At 38.7% G+C, this 19,752-nt stretch overlaps 5 protein-coding genes across 5 annotated transcripts; 3 read left to right on the forward strand and 2 right to left on the reverse strand.

The window, feature by feature from the left end:
- The first annotated feature begins 834 nt into the window (after nucleotides 1-834).
- LOC114148464 (trace amine-associated receptor 13c-like) lies at nucleotides 835-1,991 on the forward strand. The gene is made up of 2 exons (XM_028023792.1): nucleotides 835-1,001; nucleotides 1,175-1,991. Exons 1-2 carry the CDS (start codon nucleotides 835-837, stop codon nucleotides 1,989-1,991), a joined length of 984 nt encoding a protein of 327 aa, XP_027879593.1.
- A 3,271-nt stretch (nucleotides 1,992-5,262) lies between these two features.
- Nucleotides 5,263-6,427, reverse strand: LOC114148438 (trace amine-associated receptor 8a-like). Its single transcript, XM_028023749.1, has 2 exons — nucleotides 6,264-6,427; nucleotides 5,263-6,079 (listed from the first exon to the last, which is right to left on the reverse strand). The coding sequence occupies exons 1-2, from the start codon at nucleotides 6,425-6,427 to the stop codon at nucleotides 5,263-5,265; spliced, it is 981 nt and encodes a 326-aa protein (XP_027879550.1).
- A 2,236-nt stretch (nucleotides 6,428-8,663) lies between these two features.
- Nucleotides 8,664-9,762, reverse strand: LOC114148435 (trace amine-associated receptor 13c-like). The gene is made up of 2 exons (XM_028023746.1): nucleotides 9,590-9,762; nucleotides 8,664-9,474 (listed from the first exon to the last, which is right to left on the reverse strand). Exons 1-2 carry the CDS (start codon nucleotides 9,760-9,762, stop codon nucleotides 8,664-8,666), a joined length of 984 nt encoding a protein of 327 aa, XP_027879547.1.
- A 1,359-nt stretch (nucleotides 9,763-11,121) lies between these two features.
- On the forward strand, nucleotides 11,122-12,195 carry LOC114148440 (trace amine-associated receptor 13c-like). The gene is made up of 2 exons (XM_028023751.1): nucleotides 11,122-11,291; nucleotides 11,397-12,195. The coding sequence occupies exons 1-2, from the start codon at nucleotides 11,122-11,124 to the stop codon at nucleotides 12,193-12,195; spliced, it is 969 nt and encodes a 322-aa protein (XP_027879552.1).
- Nucleotides 12,196-15,474: 3,279 nt separating this feature from the next.
- LOC114148437 (trace amine-associated receptor 13c-like) lies at nucleotides 15,475-16,590 on the forward strand. The gene is made up of 2 exons (XM_028023748.1): nucleotides 15,475-15,647; nucleotides 15,780-16,590. The coding sequence occupies exons 1-2, from the start codon at nucleotides 15,475-15,477 to the stop codon at nucleotides 16,588-16,590; spliced, it is 984 nt and encodes a 327-aa protein (XP_027879549.1).
- The last annotated feature ends 3,162 nt before the right edge of the window (nucleotides 16,591-19,752 follow it).

Genomic DNA, 19,752 nt, shown 5'->3' on the forward strand with positions numbered 1-19,752 from the left:
GTCATGATCTTGTAAGGTCCCCATGACATCAAAGTCTCCTTGAAACTCCTTCTCTTCCTGCTGCTGGAACCATCTATCAACAAGGCAACTTTGTATTGTCTTGTTGCTAAAAATGTGCTATATAAATAAAATTACCTTTGCCTTTCTCCATCCTCCACTTATCAGAGGTTTGGTCGCTGGGCAGCAGCCTAAGTGGGGAGGCCCAGACTTCCCTCTCCCCAACCATTTGTTCCAGGGGAATCCCAAGGCATTCCCAGCCCAGCTAAAAGACATGTCCTGGGTCTTCCTCTGGGTCTTATCCTGTTGGGACAAGCCCAGAACACCTCACCAAGGGGGTGTCCAGGAAGAAACCTGACCAGCCCGAGTCACCTCAACTGGTTCCTCTTGACCTTTAGAAGCAGCTCCTCTCTGAGCCCCTCCTGCTAGAACCAATGTGGGCTGATTCCTTTACAGTCCTGGATCAATAGTTACACCAGCTTCCTGTACTCATGGCTCGACAATTTGAAGTTTTTCATCTGACAATATTACATTGTCAATAATGTCTGGCTCGTCTTTGCAAACATTGGTGTTAGGGTTCATTGTTAAATCTTAATTTAAAGGTCTTAAGATGATGACAAATGACGATCATTTTGCATTCGTTGTTTATAACTATTTTAAATAAAAAAATGCAGTTTGGAGAGCTTGTCTATCACCAAAGATGGAGGTGCTCAATAAACACCTCCATGTCCTTAGCAACATAACAACAAAGGTGGGGCCTCAGCTTCCAGAGTGCAGAGTCAGAGCAACAGCAGGGTGTCTTAAAGGAAGTCTCAGTTGCTCTTCTTTAATTTGCAGATGATGGATCCATCTGAGCTCTGCTTTCCAGAAGCTTTCAACTCCTCCTGTAAAAAGAAAGTGTCTCTTCACTCAGTAAATACTTTGATTTACTTTGGCTTGTTCTTCATGTCTCTGGTTACTACTGCTCTTAACCTTTTGGTCATCATCTCCATTTCACATTTCAGGTAGTTCTACGCTGTGGTTTATCAGGCTGCTTTCTGAAAAGGGCAATATTGTGACTTGTAAATATTTCTGAAAACATATTGTAAAACTGCAAGATATAATTATAATAATAATAATAATAATAATAATAATAATAATAATAATAATAATGAATTTGTTGATGTTACTCTTCCAGGAAACTCCATTCCCCCACCTACTTCTTACTGCTCTCTCTGGCTGTCTCAGATTTTCTCGTAGGCCTTTTCATGTTTTTTCAGATCATTTTTATAAATGGCTGCTGGTTTCTTGGTGACCTCCTGTGTGTTCTGTACTATGTAGTAAGTGGAGTTTTAATTTCTGCATCAGTAGGCACCATGGTGCTCATTTCACTTGACCGTTATTTGGCCATCTGTGATCCTCTACGTTATTCTACAAAGGTTACCACAAAAAGAGTTCAAATTTGTATTTCTCTGTGCTGGATCTGTTCTGTGGTCTATATCCTGATTCTGGTAAGGGACAATTTTCAACAACCAGGAACATTTAATTCATGCTCTGGAGAGTGTGTGGTTGAAATTGGCTTCATTGAAAATATCACAGATCTTATTTTGACCTTTATTATTTCCATCACTGTTATAATGGTACTATATGGAAGAGTGTTTGTGGTTGCTCTGTCTCAGGTTCAGGCCATGCGCTCTAATATTATTGCTATTAAACAAAAACAGTCCAAGAAGATAAATGTGAAGAAATCTGAGCTAAAGGCAGCTGGTATTCTTGGGGTTGTTGTAGTTTCATTTATTTTCTGTATCTGCCCATATTTTTGTGTCACACTAATTGGTAAAAGTTCACTATTGAACACTTCTACCATGACCCTTCTTCTATATCTGTTTTCTTTTAACTCCTGTCTGAACCCTCTGATTTATGCCTTATTTTATCCCTGGTTTAGAAAAGCTATGAAAATTATATTCACATTTCAAGTGCTAAGGTCCGGCTCTTCTGGTGCCAACATACTTTAATAACATGAGGAGCATCCTGGATGAGTTATTCTTGGTCACCACATGTAATTTTGCACATAATTAAGTAAATGACAAACATATAACAGATTAGTGTGAATGATTTATCATAAACCTTCTCTTTTTTTACAACTGAACTTAAAACTCCATGCAGTGAATCTGTGTTAATGGTAAATAAGCAGAAAGTAGTCTTACTGCATTTTAGAAGACCATCATAATAAGGTAATTTATAGCATTTTATAGATGTAGATAAGTTCAAAGAGGTAATAAAGCCAACAGATGCAGGATGTTCTGCTTATCTCCACCCCAGACTGAAGGACACCAATCCTGGGTTTGAGGCCTGGTCGTCCCTTTGATGTATCAGTAGCTGGACCTGGGAGAATAGAGTGTGGATGAGGAGGGCGTGCGGGTGTGTGTGTGTGTGTGTGTGTGTGTGTGTGTGTGTGTGTGTGTGTGTGTGTGTGTGTGTGTGTGTGTGTGTACGCTGTCAATTCTTGTCTGTTTGTGGCTCCCAACATCAGCTGTTGAATATTCATATACAGATACATTGCATACATAGGTATGGGCATGCACACCCCCACACATGCCCACACCCACCTGCACACTTGTGTTTACAAAATGCTCGCTTAAGTTTGGGCTGAGATGTTCATCAGTTCATCCATGTTTGTGTTTACCTATAATTATTAAGAATTTTCCAGTGACAAAAAAGACATCTATATTTTAGCATTTCTTAATAAAGAAATGAATAATTGATGGAGTGGTGTTAGTTTGTCATAACTGTACAAAGGAAACATTTGTACTTTCTGAACTGATGTTTTTAATGTAAAGTTTGAGACTCTGGGGGTTGTGATCAAGGGAGATCCTATATTATTTTATTTTTGGAGTATCTGAAATCATTAAGAAAAGTGCAGCAATGTTTCATTTCATATTGTCTCAAAGTTAAAAACAAGTTTTCTCACCATGGAAGATTAAAGATGTCGACAGTTAAAGCTGCTGTATATAACTTTTATTAAAAATATGTTTTTTTTAATGTATTTGTTAAAACTGTCTCCATGTCGTGACAGTATAATGTGAGACAAATAATCAGTGGAAAGAAGAATCTCCTCCACCTCCTGCGTGAGCTAGAAAGAGGAAATGCATCACCCCTGACCAAAAACAACCAATCAGAGCCAGAGGAATGTTTTAGTGCTGTCAATCAATCTCATGTGCTTGCTGCTCAATGTGGTTATGGCAGAGAAACTACTTACCATTACAGGAAAACCATTTCTAGCCTTAGTATTCATGACAGACTGTGCTAGCTGCAGCATAGTAAAGTAAGGAGGGCCGGGGCTGAACAGCGCCACATGGAGGATGATTGGCCCTCCTCCTGGCTCTGATTGGTTGTTTATAGTTTTCACTAGGGGAAGGCAAAAAAGCTCAATATTTTGACATACTGTAATGACATAGTGACAGTTTAAACAAATGTGTAAAAAAAAAAAAAAAAACTTATACAGGTGCAGCTCATTAGTCAGTCTTGTAAAAATGCTGATAAAGCCTTTGAATTGCTGGTTAGGTCTTCATAAAGGGATGGGGGGGGGTCTTGTGGGGTGGCGAGGAGGGATTTTGATTGGGAACTTACTTTTATTTATTTTGTGTGTGTGTGTTATGTTGATTTGTTCTGCATTTGCCTCAACTGTGCTGATTGTGGTGAATGTGGACATGTACATTTGGGTAAAAACGCCAATAAAAATACAGGAAGCCTGAGTTTTGGGGAAAGGAATCAGACAGCTAGGTTCTTTAAATGATTTAAGCTAGGCATTCACTGCTATTTTTTTTTGGGCCCATATCATTTTCAGCTGATTTTTCAGTCATGCAGCAATCAGATCAAGTCTTAACCTAAATGTGTATAGTGCCTCATGTAGCATGCAGGGAGTAGCGAGAACCGATTAACACCTCGTGACCATCCAGAAGATACTTATTTACTTACATTTATTTAGCAACCAGAACAGGGATTAGAAATTGGAACCCAGAAAAACTACCGTAGTAGCTACTTTTTAGACTCCTATTCTCCCAACCCAGAAAATGAATTATACCAGAGGATCCTGAATAGGAGTATCAAGTTTATTTACTTTGGATCAACATTATTAGCTTTTTCTTCTTTTGCTCTTTCCTTTGGTTTATTTTGTTTGTATTTCCTTTTAATTCCCATAAAGCATTTTGTTGCTTTACAGTCGCAACAGATTATTGCTTGTTGCTGAAAATGTGCTATATAAATAAAATTACCTTTATCTTTATACGTTCATCTGCTTTATGTGTGATGGCATCTGGTTTCGGTTAAACTAGGTGAATATTAACTAAACCGGATACAAATGCGGCTAAATAGCCGATGTTAATATGATTAGAATTTAATGGGTAAAAATAGTACATGACCAATTTTTTTAATACTGTCGGTCAAGATGATGGAGAACAAAAAAGTCTAGCTTGACCTCTGGTCACATTAGATAAAAATCTACAAGTTTTATATAGAATAACATAGAATAACAAATGCTACCACTAACTGTTCAGCCACATCGATATGTATGTGATACTATTATGTTATTCCCTGGTGCTTTAGAGTCCAGTACAGAAATATTATTTCTATCATTTTAAAGGGCCAGGCCCTATATGCCTGTATTTTCCATTGTATTGTACAATCAAGAAGTTATTCTCATATATATATATATATATATATATATATATATATATATATATATATATATATATATATGAATAAACATACGTTTTTATCAGTGTTGCTCATATGACAAGTTCAGCTGATGACCAGTTCCACCAGGTGTTTGCTAACTGCTGCTGGCTAGTCTGGAGGAACTGAGAGGGGGAGTCATGGAGGAGGGGAAGAAGCTCTGAAGAATGGAAGCTGCAGCTCCAACTGACTTTCCAGCACTTTCAAGGAGCTGCATTTTGAAGGTGGCGCAAGGATTTCTCAAACATGCATTAAAGAATCAAAGCAGCACCCTGGTATGTTTTAATGAGAGAATAACATTATAACATATTGCAAAACTCAAAAACATCAATTTTACCAAACACTTCACCTTTAAAGAGACTTACATTGTCAAGTGTCTAATTCTCTAAGACTCCCTACTTAGGTCACTTAAAAGCTTTAAGTCACTGAAAATATGAAATAAAAAGGCCACCGAATAATTACATTTGATTACACAAAGTTGATTGATTTTTATAAAAAATAAAATAAAATAAATAAATGAAAGCCTTCCTTCAACCAATATTTACTGTCAGTTCAAAGTATATTGGCATCACAGGATCCAGGTTTCAGTATTTGAAGTGAAATAATGTATTTTATAGAGTTCCTAAACCAGGGGTAGAAAAAGGCATAGATGAGAGGGTTTAGACAAGAATTAAAATAAAACAGGCATATTACAAATGCAGAAGTCAAAGCATTTAGTAGGGTGTCTTGTCCTACAAGTGTAACCCAGAAATATGGACACAGACACGTCAGAAACGCAACAACAACAACTCCGAGTATCTTGGCTGCTTTCATCTCTGACTCCTTAACAGTTGTTTTCCTTGAATGTTGATGTGTGATGGCTGCAATATGGGAGCGCATGGCCTGAGCCTGAGCCGCAGCCACCAGGAACACTCGCACATACAGGACTATGATGACAGTAATGGGAATAATGAAGGTTACAAAAAGATCTGTAACTTGTTCAGTAAAGCCAACGTTTATCACACACTCTCCAAAGCAGGAATTAAGCCTTCCAGGCTGTTTAAAATTCATCCTTAGTACTATGAAGACATAACTGAGAGAACAGATCCAACACAATGAAATACACACACAGACTCTTTTTGGAGTGACTTTTAGAGAATAGTGTAGAGGGTCACATATTGCCACATAGCGGTCAATTGATATGAGTACCATGTTTCCTACTGAGGCAGAGGTAACAACTACATCTAAAATATAGTATAAAACACATATTGAGTCATTTAGATACCAGCATCCATCTATGAGCATGAGCTGAAATAGAATTAGGAATCCCACAGAAAAGTCAGACACAGCCAGAGACAGGAGGACCAGGTTTGTGGAGGTGTGAAGCTGCCTGAGGAGGAAGAAGATATCACTCATGCAGTTACTTCAAATAAAATGCAAGAGTGAAGCTTTAAATGTACTTCAGAGTCTAATAAAAAATTGATAATGTACATTGCTAAAAAATTTTGCAGCATGCATGCTGAGTCCAAGTTTGTGTGTTCCTATACTGCAATCACCATGACAAACTAGTTTACCTGAAATGAGAAATGGAGATGATGACCAGCAGGTTGAGAGACACAGTGATCACAGAAATAAAGCATAATATAAAGGAAACCAAAACTTTTTCAAATTGAGAACGGTATAGTTTTCTACAGGACAAGTTGGTAAATTGTGGAAAGCAAAGTTCATCTTCCTCCATCATGCAAAGTACTGTTATACTGTGTCATAAAGACTATTTATCTGTGGGTACCGGCAACTCTTTCTTATGTTTGTTGCTATGTTGCTAGGCACATCAGGTCTCAAAGGTGTTCTGATTAAACCTGTGATGTACACTGCATTGCATCTGAAGTTTTATTCAGTTTAAATTCACTTTAGCTATAAATTTTCAATTCCAAACATATATTGTTTTAAGGCAATTTACCAAAAAGTCATCACCTAAACCAACTAGATGTTTGGGACTGTCCCCCCCCCCTTTTCCTATAATGTGAAATATTTAGAGAAAAAAAATATGTCAAATTAACCTTTAAAAATTAAAACGCAAACTTGAATCGAAGCATTAGTAAACATTTCCTTTTCTGCTAATCTTCATTTCAGTCTCAAGCTTGAAGTATGAAAGTCTTTTTTATTCAGGACAAGACAGGCCTCAGTCAGTTTTCATCAACAGTAAGAAAGAGACTTTCTTACCTCTCGGTTTCAAGGTCAAAACTATTACTGTAGAAAACTGTCCGAAAGGCCTGCATGACATTTGCCTTGTCTTGAAATCTTGAAGACATTTGGAATAATATTCTCTAAACTACTGAGAAAGAAGTGGAACCTTTTAGGAGTGTGTCCAATTACATCACATAAAGAAAGAATAACAGAATTGCGGTAAAATAAATATGATAACAGTCAAACATGGTGGCCAGGAGCTGGTTTTCTGCTTCAGAAACTAAACATCATGCCAGACTTGTTCAAACCATGAGAGTGTTTAGCCTTCTTTATCCATTCCAAAAAGTGTTTTGATTAGTGTTCTGGATCATTGTACTGTTGGACCAACTAGTCTTAAAGGGATCCAGTTGTAATAAATGTTACAACTGGATCAGATGAGGAGGACCAAACAGAGGAAGAGGACAGAGTTGGTTGGAGAAGCTGGTGTTTGTGCTGCTGCCACCTTCAGCTTTGCAATTGAAACAATGAATGACATGTACCTCTGGCCAGACCGTGTGACCCAGTAAATAGTTCATGGTCTAGTCTTCAGTCTGGTGTCAGGCCCATAGTTTCACATTCAGTACCAGCGACAGTAGCAATAACTTTGTTATCATTTAAAAGAACTTCCAGTGTTTCCTGCCTCTGATGTTTCTTCCAGCATCTTTCACTCGCTAACCGACGGCGGGGTTTAGGCGCTATGTGGATAAAACTGATCGGCACAGCATTTGGTTTTAGCTTGTGAGTAAAACAACCACTTGTTGGGTCCTTCATCAGTTTTGGTTTTACAAACGACTCAAAGTCCTCTGGAAAGAAAGGTTGAGAGAAGAAAGCTGTTGTGTTCACCTCTTTTCCATTGTGCTCTTTTGTGCTTTTATTTCAAGTGGGAAGTGTTGCACTCACCTCACTATTTCTTTTTTTTTTTTTTTTAATTGCATCCAATAGTGACGCAGTGTGAATTACACCAGTCAAATGCACAACTCAGGGAAAGTCAGCCTTCCTGTGTTTACTCTGTAGATTCCAGCACAGAAAGGACCAAACCCAGCATGCATTGCACAGGTGAAAAAATGGTGACCTCCGTGGGTGAAAAATATAATATTTGTGAAGTAATTATGAGTTTTTACATGACACAAAGAGCAATTTTCTTGATAGTAGGAAAATTACAACATATTTATGTCAACATGTTCAACTGATCACAGATCACTTTAAGCATAAAGCAGGTCTGTACATTGATAAAACCACACAAGTATGCTTCCACCTTGTTTATAAATAGTAAAACTGTGAACTTTTCACCCAAATGAGCCAATCCACTGACTTAAATTACATTAGAGTTCTGCTTTTATCAATGACAGTCATGAAATATCATTTATACTCTATTTCTGTATTCATTTTTTACACACACAATCAACTTTCATATGACCATATGGCTTCCATATGAGCCAGAGATTAATTGATATCCTCACAACAAATCCAGGATAGATTAATTAGAAGTAACGGAAAAAAGGTCCTGCAATGACTGTGATGGTTAAAATATAAGGAGGAAAAAAGAAATTCAAGTTTGACGACTCACTTAAGAAATTAAGTTGAAAATGTATGGTCAAATTGTGGTTAGTTGGAGTAGAATAATTCATAAATTAATCATACATTGAATCTGGAATATCAAAACAAGGGAACAGAGTTGACAGTGAACAGCAGGAAAATACATCGACAGATCAGAACATGTCCAGATTGTAAGTCTGTAACTTCACTCTCTACATGATGTTGGTCTGAGAGGATCCGGCCTTCAGTATCTGCAGGGTGAAAATTAGTTTAATAGTTTTCCTAAACCAGGGAAAAAATAAGACATAGATCAATGGGTTTAAACAGGAGTTAAGATAAAACAGAAAAAAAGCAAAGGATGAAGCACTAAACTGGGTCTCCCCACCGGTAACTGAGAGAAAAAAGTATGGACATATGCATATTAGAAATGCAGCTGCAACAACCCCAAGCGTCCTGGCTGATTTGAGTTCAGATTTCTTAGCGTTACCTCTGACTGAACCCTGGAGGGAGACAGCTGCAACACGAGCGCGCATGGCCCGAGCCTGAGACACGGCCACCACAAACACTCTCACATACAGAATGATGATGATGGTGACAGGACCGATGAAGAAAAACAAGATGTCTATTATTCCAGCAGTTTTATCAAATCCAACCACGCACTCTCCAATGCATGAATTAAACCTGCCTGGCTGTCCCAGATTTTCTTTAAAAACTATAAAGACACAGACGGCAGAAAACATCCAACACAACGAAACACACACACAAACCCTTTTTTGTGTGACTGTGGTGGGATACTGGAAAGGGTTACAAACAGCTACATAGCAGTCCACTGATATGAGAACCATGTTCTCTACTGATGCAGATGTAATAACATAATCAATGATGTAATACAGAACACACATGAAGTCGCCAAGATACCAGCAGCCATCAATGAGAAGGATCTGAAAGACTATGAGGAAACCCACCAAGAAATCTGAGACAGCCAAGGAGAGGAGGAGGATGTTGGTGGGCGTGTGGAGCTGCCTGGAGGAGAAAACAACATCAATATTCAAAGACGAAATATTAGTCAGCAAAGAAAAACTTATCTAAAGAGCAACCACCTCTCACAACTTTCTATATTGTTCAAACATCTAATTACTTAAAGTGGGAGATAGAGATGATGACCAGCATGTTAAGGGTCACAGTGAGCCAAGACACACAGGACAGTAAGCAGTACATGAGCGCTGAGGTTGAATGAGGAAGCATGATCTTCCTGCAGGAGGAGTTGAGGAGTTGTGGGAAGCAGAGTTCAGCCTCCTGGAGGCTTCGCATGATCACAGACAGGAGGAAAGCTTTGCTCAGCTTCTGGCTGACGCTCAGTCTTTATCATCCTCTGAAGTGCCGGCGTGGAGGGTGAGCCTGCAGAGCAGACCCCTGGGGTCTTATCACCACACACAGACAGGACGGTTCTCCAGCAGATGGCTCCAGTGCTGCTGTTATTGGGAGCTGACCTAGTCTTGAATTTGTTCATTTAAAGATGAGCTCACAGTAAGTGAGTTCACCTCTGGAAGGATTTGTTTCAGCCAATTTCTCTAACCTGTAGAAACTTCTCACTGCATCAACTAACACTACAAGACTTTGAAGACGTTCATTTACAGCTGGAGCTGACATGTTTGTGACTGTATACATGCAGTCACTCATGAAGTGATAAAAAAAATATATTGAACATATCAATGTTTTTTTTATATTCTAAATAAGGCAGCTAGCAAAAACCTACATAATTCACACATACAAAGAAAGTGAAACAAATTAGTAAAAGCTCGGTCCATTCCACTGACCCTGGATCCGCGGGAGGTTTAAGAAACTTTGCATCTGGTCTGATTCAAATAGTAAACTATTCCCTCTTAATCTCTCTCTGTGAGTTTTTGACATCACTTGTCACAATAAACAATAAATCAATTAATCACATGATAAATTAAAAGAAACTCAATAATTTTCATTTCCTTAATTTATCGATAACTAAATAACCTGCCTCACATCCTACTTTTAGAAACCCTGGAACTGCCATTACACCATCAGTCTGTTGGGAACACATGTACCGTAATCAAATCTATTCTATGTGACAGAATAGAATAGATTTGAGATTTGTGCTGAAGGCTTGGTTTATTAAAGCATTTAACACAGAATGAAGCACTGTTAACAGGCACAAGAACGTCTTTTTCGAGGAAACTAAAAATGGAACAGATTCTTCAAAGGTTAACAACTTTGTTTGATAAAGATCTACTGGAATAAAATGATCTCTGAGGGTACTTGGTTAGAAAAAGAAAAGGGACACAATCAACTCTCAGTACAAGATCAGAGTGTGAGGACGGGATTGGAAATGTCTGCTCGAGGTCTGAGACAAAAAACATTAAATCATTAAACATTAAACATCTCAATCAGCTGTTTCACAAAGCCAAATGTTTACTTCCAAGCTTTTAACTTTCCGAAAAATTCAGTTTAATTTTTTTATTCCTGTTATCAATCAGAATCGTTTTCTTAATTAACATTTGATATCCCCTCCCATTGGGCAAAGACCAAATATTCAGGTCCAGCCTCCATATCACTGCAGGACCAGAGACACTTAAATTAGTTTCTGATAGAAACCTGGCAGAGTTCTACTCTACTCATCTTCCTTTGTATTTGTGGAAAATGCTAACTGTTGAAGAAAATGAACTGTGCTATCCACACCTCAACTCATCCTGCAGGAAGGCCACACATCCTCCCTCTCTGTCCATGCTTATTTATGTTGCACTATCCTTGATCGCTCTTCTTACTGTGATTTTTAACCTACTGGTCATCATTTCTGTCTGCCACTTCAAGTAATTAAAAAAAACAGAACTGTTTAAATATTAACATATAACAGACTTCTCTTTAAATTTCAGACGTTACTAATATATTTATATGTTGTTTTCTCATTTCTGCAGGAGGCTCCACAGCCCCACCAACATCCTGCTGCTCTCTCTGGCTGTCTCTGACTGCCTGGTGGGATTCCTCATTTCATTCCAGATAGAGCTGATAGATGGCTGCTGGTATCTTGGAGACATCATGTGTGCCCTCTACTTTGTGTCAGACTATGCTATTACATCCTCCTCAGTGGGAACCATGGTGCTTATTTCTGTTGACCGTTATGTGGCCATCTGTCACCCACTGCATTACTCCAGTAAAGTCACAGAAGAGAGAGCAAAAATTTGTGCTGTCATTTGTTGGATTTCTTCTGTTCTGTTTCACAGCTTCCTGCTGAGAAGTAACCTGCAAAAACCAGGCAGATACAACTCCTGCTCTGGAGAGTGTGTAGTTGGTGTTGATCATGTTGGAGAAATTCTTGACCTCCTGCTGTCCTTCATCGGTCCTGTCACTGTGATCATTATTCTGTATGTGAGAGTGTTTGTAGTGGTTGTGTCTCAGGCTCGAGCCATGCAGTCTCACGTTGCAGCGGTCTCTGTGAGCGTCACAGCTAAGAAATCTGAAATCAAGGCAGCTGTTATCCTTGGTGTTGTCGTAGTTGTGTTTCTAATATGCACCTGCCCATATTACTGTGTCGCACTTATAGCTGAGGATGCTGGGGTCAGTGCTTCATCTGTAGCCTTCCTTCTGTTTTATTTTAATTCCACCCTGAACCCTCTGATCTACGCTCTGTTTTATCCCTGGTTTAGGAAATCAGTTAAACTCATTCTTACACTGCAGATCCTGAAAACTGGTTCCTCTAACACTAATGTGGTTTGAAGCACAATGAGATACAGATTTAAATGTACAAAGATGCAGGTACAGAGGAACTCTTCCTGATATTGATATTTCCTAGTAAAGGCCCAATAAAATAATAAGTTTAATAAAAGTGTGTGCTTCCATCGGAGATTTTGTTTTTTACCAACTAACTGAACATAGATTAACCAATTTCAGAAAAATATGACCTGAACTCTACAAGAATAAAAGTCAATATCCAAATCCCAAAATATCCAAACCACTCCCACAAAACCTGTCTTCACCAGATCGAGGTGTTACAAAACAAGTTGGAGATATAAGGAAAAAACTTATTCATGAACTTGCACAAATTTGATACAAGGTCACTGGTAAAGCAGATGTAATTAAATGCAGTTTTGAACTGAAATGTTGATGAATCAGTTTTCTCATGTAAGCAGCAGGTTTTTAGGGAAAAACTGAGGCGTGTGTGATGTGATAAATGTTGAAAGAGTGTTAAGGTCCTTTTCAGTACAGATCAGCTTCACCAGCTGACAAATAACCCACACATGGCATGTTGGTTGAATGTAGTGCTGACTGACTGTGCAGTTTTATGTGCACAAATACTGTATATGCCTTCAAGTGTTCATCCACCGCACAGGTCTGTTAATAAATTGTCAACCTAGATGTAGTGTCTATTATGGCTAGTTATAGTTAACCACGCTGTAAATGTTATGGTTACAAATTGTTTTGAACTTTATTAGCTGTTAACAAAATCATTCGTGAAATGTAAAAAGAAAAAAAACAGAACTACATATTTCTGCTCACTTTTGAATTAATACAGCAGAATTTGTGCTTAAGCTTTTTACATCCTCATGTGGGTTAGTGCTGTATCACTTTGCAGTGGTATTATAAGACCTGGTTTCTTAGTGAAAGATTAGTTTTTCTCTAATTTGTTTGATAAGCTTTTCTTTAGCTTGCTTCAAAAGATTCATCATAAAAAATGCCAGATGCAAAAACTACATGACTGCTTTTATACCAAATAAGGCTTTTCCACTGACACCTGGACATGGGGTGAATTATGCCATTGGCAAAACTCATATCTACATGTGAATATTTAAAACTTGTGTACAGCTGGAGCGCCTAACCAGCTGATCACGATCGACCAGCTGATCTCAGGAAGTCAGTCTCTGCAGTAGCTGTCGTTTGATGCACAAATCAAAATATTCATTAATATCCAAAACATTGATAACTTCACTAATGACAAGCAAAACACGTTCCAAGTAATGACTAATAATAATAACAAGTAATAATAATCACTGTAGTTATTGTTTTTGAAAAAAATAAATAAATAAAAATTTTAACGATGCAACCCACATTCCCACTCTGACAGCTCCTCAGTAGAGCAGGTGTTTTGAACTAGCTAATCAGGGACCCGCCTCTCAATAATCACAATAACACATCCAGCCTGAAAACATAAAGTCATAACAGACTGAATGTTCTGCTTTTAACATAATCTCTGCTGTGTCGGCTTGTGGAGCTGTCAGTTGGTTGCAATGGCAACTGGTGTGCTGGAGAGAGAGTAAACACACACTAGTGTTTTGAGTTGTTCACCTCTTCAGCGTTATGTTCACTTTGCTGTGGCAGACTGCAGCCGTTGTAACTTTCATAACTGCAATAAATGACAAAAACTGGACTAATTGCCTTGTTTGTTTGTAGAACATGCAGATATTTATAACAGTCATCAAATAGGATGAAATAGTTCACAGAACACAGGAGTTATGGTTAGCAAACTAATATTAACAGCGGTAATTGTTTGAAATTTAATTATTGACCAATATAAAAGAGAAATTTGATTAGTCGTCTGTTTCATCTTGACAGAACTGACAGAAACCGAACTGTTTATAGATTTATTTATATCCAGGGAGAATACATGTTTTACATATCAAACATCAGCAATTTTCTAAGCTTTAATTTAAGCCACATTAAGCCACAGTGCAGTCAAAGATGGGAGGCCTGCCATTTCTTAACTGTACTTCTTTAAATTTCATCTTGTCCTCTGTCTGGCCAACTTCACTACATTTTGTAATGAACTGAGACTTTCAATGCATTTGACTTTCATTGTCATGATCTCATGGGCCTTTGGGACTGTGAGCTTCCTGTTCTGAAGTAACTAACAAGTTCTAACCATGGCTTCTACTTGTTTGAGTCGAGCAAATTTATCAGGCTAAGGTTGAAGAGGTGCTGGAGAATCGCACAGAGCTTCTCTGCACAGGCCTTCAGGACTCAGCACAGTCTGGGCTTTCTCTCCTTGACTGGATTCTCTCCGGTAGATTTTTTAACGGGTGAACCAGCAAACAGAAGGAGAAGATGTAAAGGATGATGTAGATTTCCAGTGCTCTTAGGCAAGAAGAACAAAACTTGTTTTTTAGATTTTATTCTTGTTGGTCAAACTGCTGTAGGCTATTGAGTTTAAAACTACTGAGTCATATTTTATGAGCTACTTTTCACTTCGGTTTTAGAAAGAGGCAGAATCTGTTTAATTGCCAGTCAACTTATATCAATGCATTTTGACCAATAATCAAATGTCTTTTGACCAATAAAATATATCAGAATCTATTAGCTTGTGTTTGCTACCAGAGTATTTAGCTTGCTAGTTGTGAGGCAAATGATAAAGTGAATGTTCAGTCCTGGAATGACAGTCATTATGCTACATGGATGCATAACTTTAATCTAATTATTGGATTGTAAATAGTAACGCGTTAGAATACTTGTTACTGAATCAAGGGGCCAGATTAGAGTAACACTTTACTGACATGTTGATGGCACAATTGTTTATGACATTTCTGCTCAAGCTATTTAGTGATCTGTCAGGTTTCCGATATGCGTCCCCCCAATGACAGACTCGTTCCTACGCCTTTGCCAGTTCTGTTTTAGATTTGTAGTTTGTCTGTAGTTGTAGCAGTGGCAGTGGAAGTAGTGAACGACGGCGTTCAGTCTGTGTTGGTCTCGCTTCCATATATTGTATTAACATCAACAGCTGCCTTGTTCGATTCAGCAATTCTGCTTGAGGGGGAAAGACTTTAAATAAATACAAATAATTACACAAAGTACTACTACAACTATTTTAATTATTGTTATTATTGGTTTATCACAGGAGTTCTGTAATGTGGTGAACAACAATGCCTGAGGGAGTGTGTCTACATAACATGCCTCACTTCCAAACAGACAGAGGATAGAGAGCTGAATATATAAGACAGTTGTTTGGCAAAGTGATTGAGGCTTAAAGCAAACTGAACAGCTTCTTGTCTCCTTCTCTGTCTAGTTATGAAAACTGTTGATGAAGCTGAACTTTGCTTTCCCCAACTGCTCAATACATCCTGCAGAAAGACTATGCTGTCCCCCTCTGTATCCTTGGTTATTCACTTAACATTATCTTCCATCTCTCTACTTACTGTATTTTCTAACCTGCTGGTCATCATCTCCATATACCACTTCAAGTAATGAAATGTTTTACCTTTCAAAAACTGTTTCAAACAATAGGTTGTAGCTCTGTCATTCTGACCTTATTTGTTGAAATTACAAATGTAGCTGCATTAGATAACGAGTGTGTTGTTTTCTCATTTCTGCAGGAGGCTCCACAGCCCCACCAACATCCTGCTGCTCTCTCTGGCTGTCTCAGACTGCCTGGTGGGATTCCTCATTTCATTCCAAATAGTGCTGATAGATGGCTGCTGGTATCTTGGGGACATCATGTGTGCCATTTACTTTATTTTGGATTATATTATCACTACTTCCTCAATAGGAACCATGGTGCTCATATCCATTGATCGTTATGTGGCCATCTGTTACCCCCTACGCTACCCCAGCAAAGTCACCACCGAACGAGTGAAGATGTGTGTTTCACTGTTTTGGATGTGTTCCATTCTTTATCATTGTGTTCTGTTAAGGGACAATCTGCAACACCCAGGCAGATATAATTCCTGTTCTGGAGAATGTGTCGTTTTTCTAGATTATATTGGGGGAATTTTTGACCTTTTGTCATCCTTTATTTGTCCTGTCACTGTGATCATTATTCTGTATGTGAGAGTGTTTGTAGTGGTTGTGTCTCAGGCTCGAGCCATGCAGTCTCACGTTGCAGCAGTCTCACTCCAGGGCTCAGTGAAAATCACAGCTAAGAAATCTGAAATGAAGGCAGCCATAACACTAGGGGTTGTTGTAGTTGTGTTTCTAATATGCACCTGCCCATATTTTTGTGTTTCACTAATTGCAGAAGATGCAGCAGTCAGTGCTTCATCCGCAACCTTTATTCTGTTTTATTTTAATTCCACCCTGAACCCTCTGATCTACGCTCTGTTTTATCCCTGGTTTAGGAAATCAGTTAAACTCATTCTTACACTGCAGATATTGAAGCCGGAGTCGTGTGACACCATCATGATGTAAAGAGAATCCTAATCTTTTCATAGAGGTCATGGATGGAAATAAATCTTTCAAGAGACAACACATTTTATTTAATGCATCTTTGTTCTTGGAATTATTACACTATTGTGGATCATTTTTCCTGATTTTGTGTCAGCACAGATTTCATTGTGTCCAGAGAGCCTTTTAATTCTGTATGAGGATGCAGTTTCAGTGTCCTAAAACATGCAGGGAATGGTGTGGTTATATCTGACATAGCCAACATTTCTATTGTCTTTGTTGACTAAATGAAAAACTACAATGTAAAGTATTGTGTAACACTAACAAGTAATTAGTAATTATTAATTTGAACAACTTAAGTCAGATTCTTAACAGTATATAATTACAGACTAGCACATATCTGTAATGTGTATAGCATTGTGTTATGACTGGCTAAGTGCCATAACAGAAACAGGAGGCTATACCACAGATTAAGGTGCATTAATGAACATTTACTAAAGGTAAAATATAAAACCAATAAAAAAAAATAAACCATCCAATAATCAAGAAATTGGAATAGAATTATTTTTTCCATCTGTGCTTCTAGAGCACTGTGTTTCCAAGTGTACTATGATGACCTGAAAACCCAACATCAGAAGACTGTCAGTCAGTGATTGGTTAGAGGGTGGAGTTACTGGTTGCAACTGTCACGACCCAATCTGCCATTTGCAAGAATGTTATTAAAACCTCAGAGGAGTGACTCAAATTATTTTGAAGTTTTTAAAAACAATAATGGCAACACCAAAACCCACACCGTGGTCCAAAACGTTTTTATGTGCTTGGTGGCATATGACAAAATTCAGAGACGGCTTGATGAAATGACTCACAACAAAAAAGGGTTTAAAGAAGTGGTGGAGGTGATGACCTCTCATGGCTACCACCAAAGCAATGCCGGGAGAAGCTTAAAACCTGAAGTGCGATTCCTGCACAATTAAAGATCATAATGGCAGGAGCGGATAAAGCCAACAAAATTGGAAATGGTTTGATGAGATTGATGCCATTTATGGCAACTGACTGACAAAATGGGAAGGAGAGTAGCTTGGACACAGACACTGCTCTGCTGGAGTCAATGATCAATGATGGTGAGTGTTTCACCAACATTTATATACTTTTATGCTCCACTTTTTTTGTATGTATAGTCCACTATAGCAGATTCGCATTAGCTTACCTTCTCAGGTAATCTAGCCCATATAAAATTAATACTACATTGTGACTTCCCACACTCTCCTGTACTTCTCCAGAGTGTATGTGGTATCAGACTTTGGACTCTGGGACAGCACAACTTCACGATGAACCACCCACTGGAGCTGTTACTGAAGTGTAATGGAAACAGCCTGTATCATACTTATTGAGCCAAATCTCTTGTGGAAAAGGGCCAGAAATGTTTGAATCAGTGGCGTAATGCAAACGCTTGTGTGAGTGTTGGGATGTAAAAATAAAGACAAATGTAAATATGCATGAGGAGGAGAAAAAGGCCCAACAGTACACAGGCGCTGCATGAGGCGTGGAGAGAGCAGAGCTCTGGGTTCAAATCACCATCTCCATCTCCACATGGCCAGTCTCAGAACCCAGCCCTCTAGGCCTACATACATAATAAATTATATGAACACCAGCATAAAAACTCACAAGTCTCTTCTTTCACCAACTTATTATAAATGAATAAATATCACAATCTACACATATGTTATGTACAATTTAATGACAAAAACACATCAAAGATAACCTTCCTGCTGGTCTGCACCGGCACCAGTTTGCCTATAGGAGGAACTTGTTCACAGAGGATGCTGTCTCCATTGCACTACACACATCCCTGACACATCTGCAACATTCTGAGACTTATGTTAGGATGCTATTTGATAGGTATTTTCCTTTCGAACCTAAATAAAAGAAAGAACCACAGACAACGTATATGAATTTTATGTAGAGCTTTTGCAAAAGGAGAAGGCTCTATCGAACTTCTCCTCCGAGCAGTTCTACAGAGCGTTCTGACCTGCTCTGACAAAAACTCCTGTTTTTATTGTCTAAGAAGGACAGGCAAGGGGGCAGTCAGGAAAACAACAGAGGTCGTAAAGCTTCTAACCCAAACATCTAACAACCCAGGTCCAGATGTGATATCTGATCAAAGGTCTGAGCCCGGTTCAAATCTCGGTCAATACTGTCAAGAAAACAAAATAAGACTGCTCACAGGTGGTTACTTAATTAGGAGGTGTTCTTGTAAAAGGATTTAAGGTCTGAGAAACTTAGTGTTATCTATTTCTCGTAAAGTTGAACAGACAGTAGTGACCTCCAGGTCATTTAAAGAAGAGAACACTTTAAACAGAAAATCACAAAGATCTATAGACTTAATGTGAACTAAAGTAAGAATAAAATGATAATACCAAAAAATCTCTAACACTATTTGTCAACTTCAATTCAGCATTTAATACCATCATAACGGAGAAGTTGATGGCAAAGATGCACGACCTGGGACTTTTAACACCAATGTGTCTTTGGATCAGGGCTTTTCTCACCAACCAGCCTCAGGTGGTGAGAATAGGGGACTGAACATCATCCAACATGGTCCTCAATACAGGCACACTGCAGGGCTTTGTGCTTAGTCCAGTTCTATTTACTGTGTTCACATATGACTGAGCAGCCATCCACTCCCCTAATGGGGTTCTAAAGTTTGCAGATGATACCAGCTTATAAACAATGATGAAATCCTGTACAGAGAGGAGATCCAGCAGCTGTTCACTGATCAATCTGATGCTCAACACCAGCAAGTCCAAAGAGGTCATAGTGGGCTACAGGAGGTCCAGAAGGACAGTGCACCTACCTATTACAATTGAAGGGCAGGCAGTGGAGTGCATAGACAACATCAAATTCCTGGGCGTCCACGTCACTTCGGATCTGGCCCAGTTGCTGACTACCTATTGCTTGACAAGGAAGGCCCAACAAAGGTATTTCCTCATGAATAAACTGAGGAAAAGGGCTGGGCTCCCTGCTCAGTTGCTCAAGAGGTTCTTGGCACGTCCTGATGTTTCCCAACCAGAAGACCTGGATGAACAAGAAGATCAGAGAACTTTCAGGAGCTCCAACACTTCTTCACCTATTTTGAGGCTGAATCACCAGCAGAGCCCAGATACTGCAGCGGTCATCCTGCCATAG

The sequence above is a fragment of the Xiphophorus couchianus genome, chromosome 7 (genome assembly GCF_001444195.1).
Source record: "Xiphophorus couchianus chromosome 7, X_couchianus-1.0, whole genome shotgun sequence".
In the NCBI taxonomy this organism is placed as follows: Eukaryota; Metazoa; Chordata; class Actinopteri; order Cyprinodontiformes; family Poeciliidae; genus Xiphophorus; species Xiphophorus couchianus.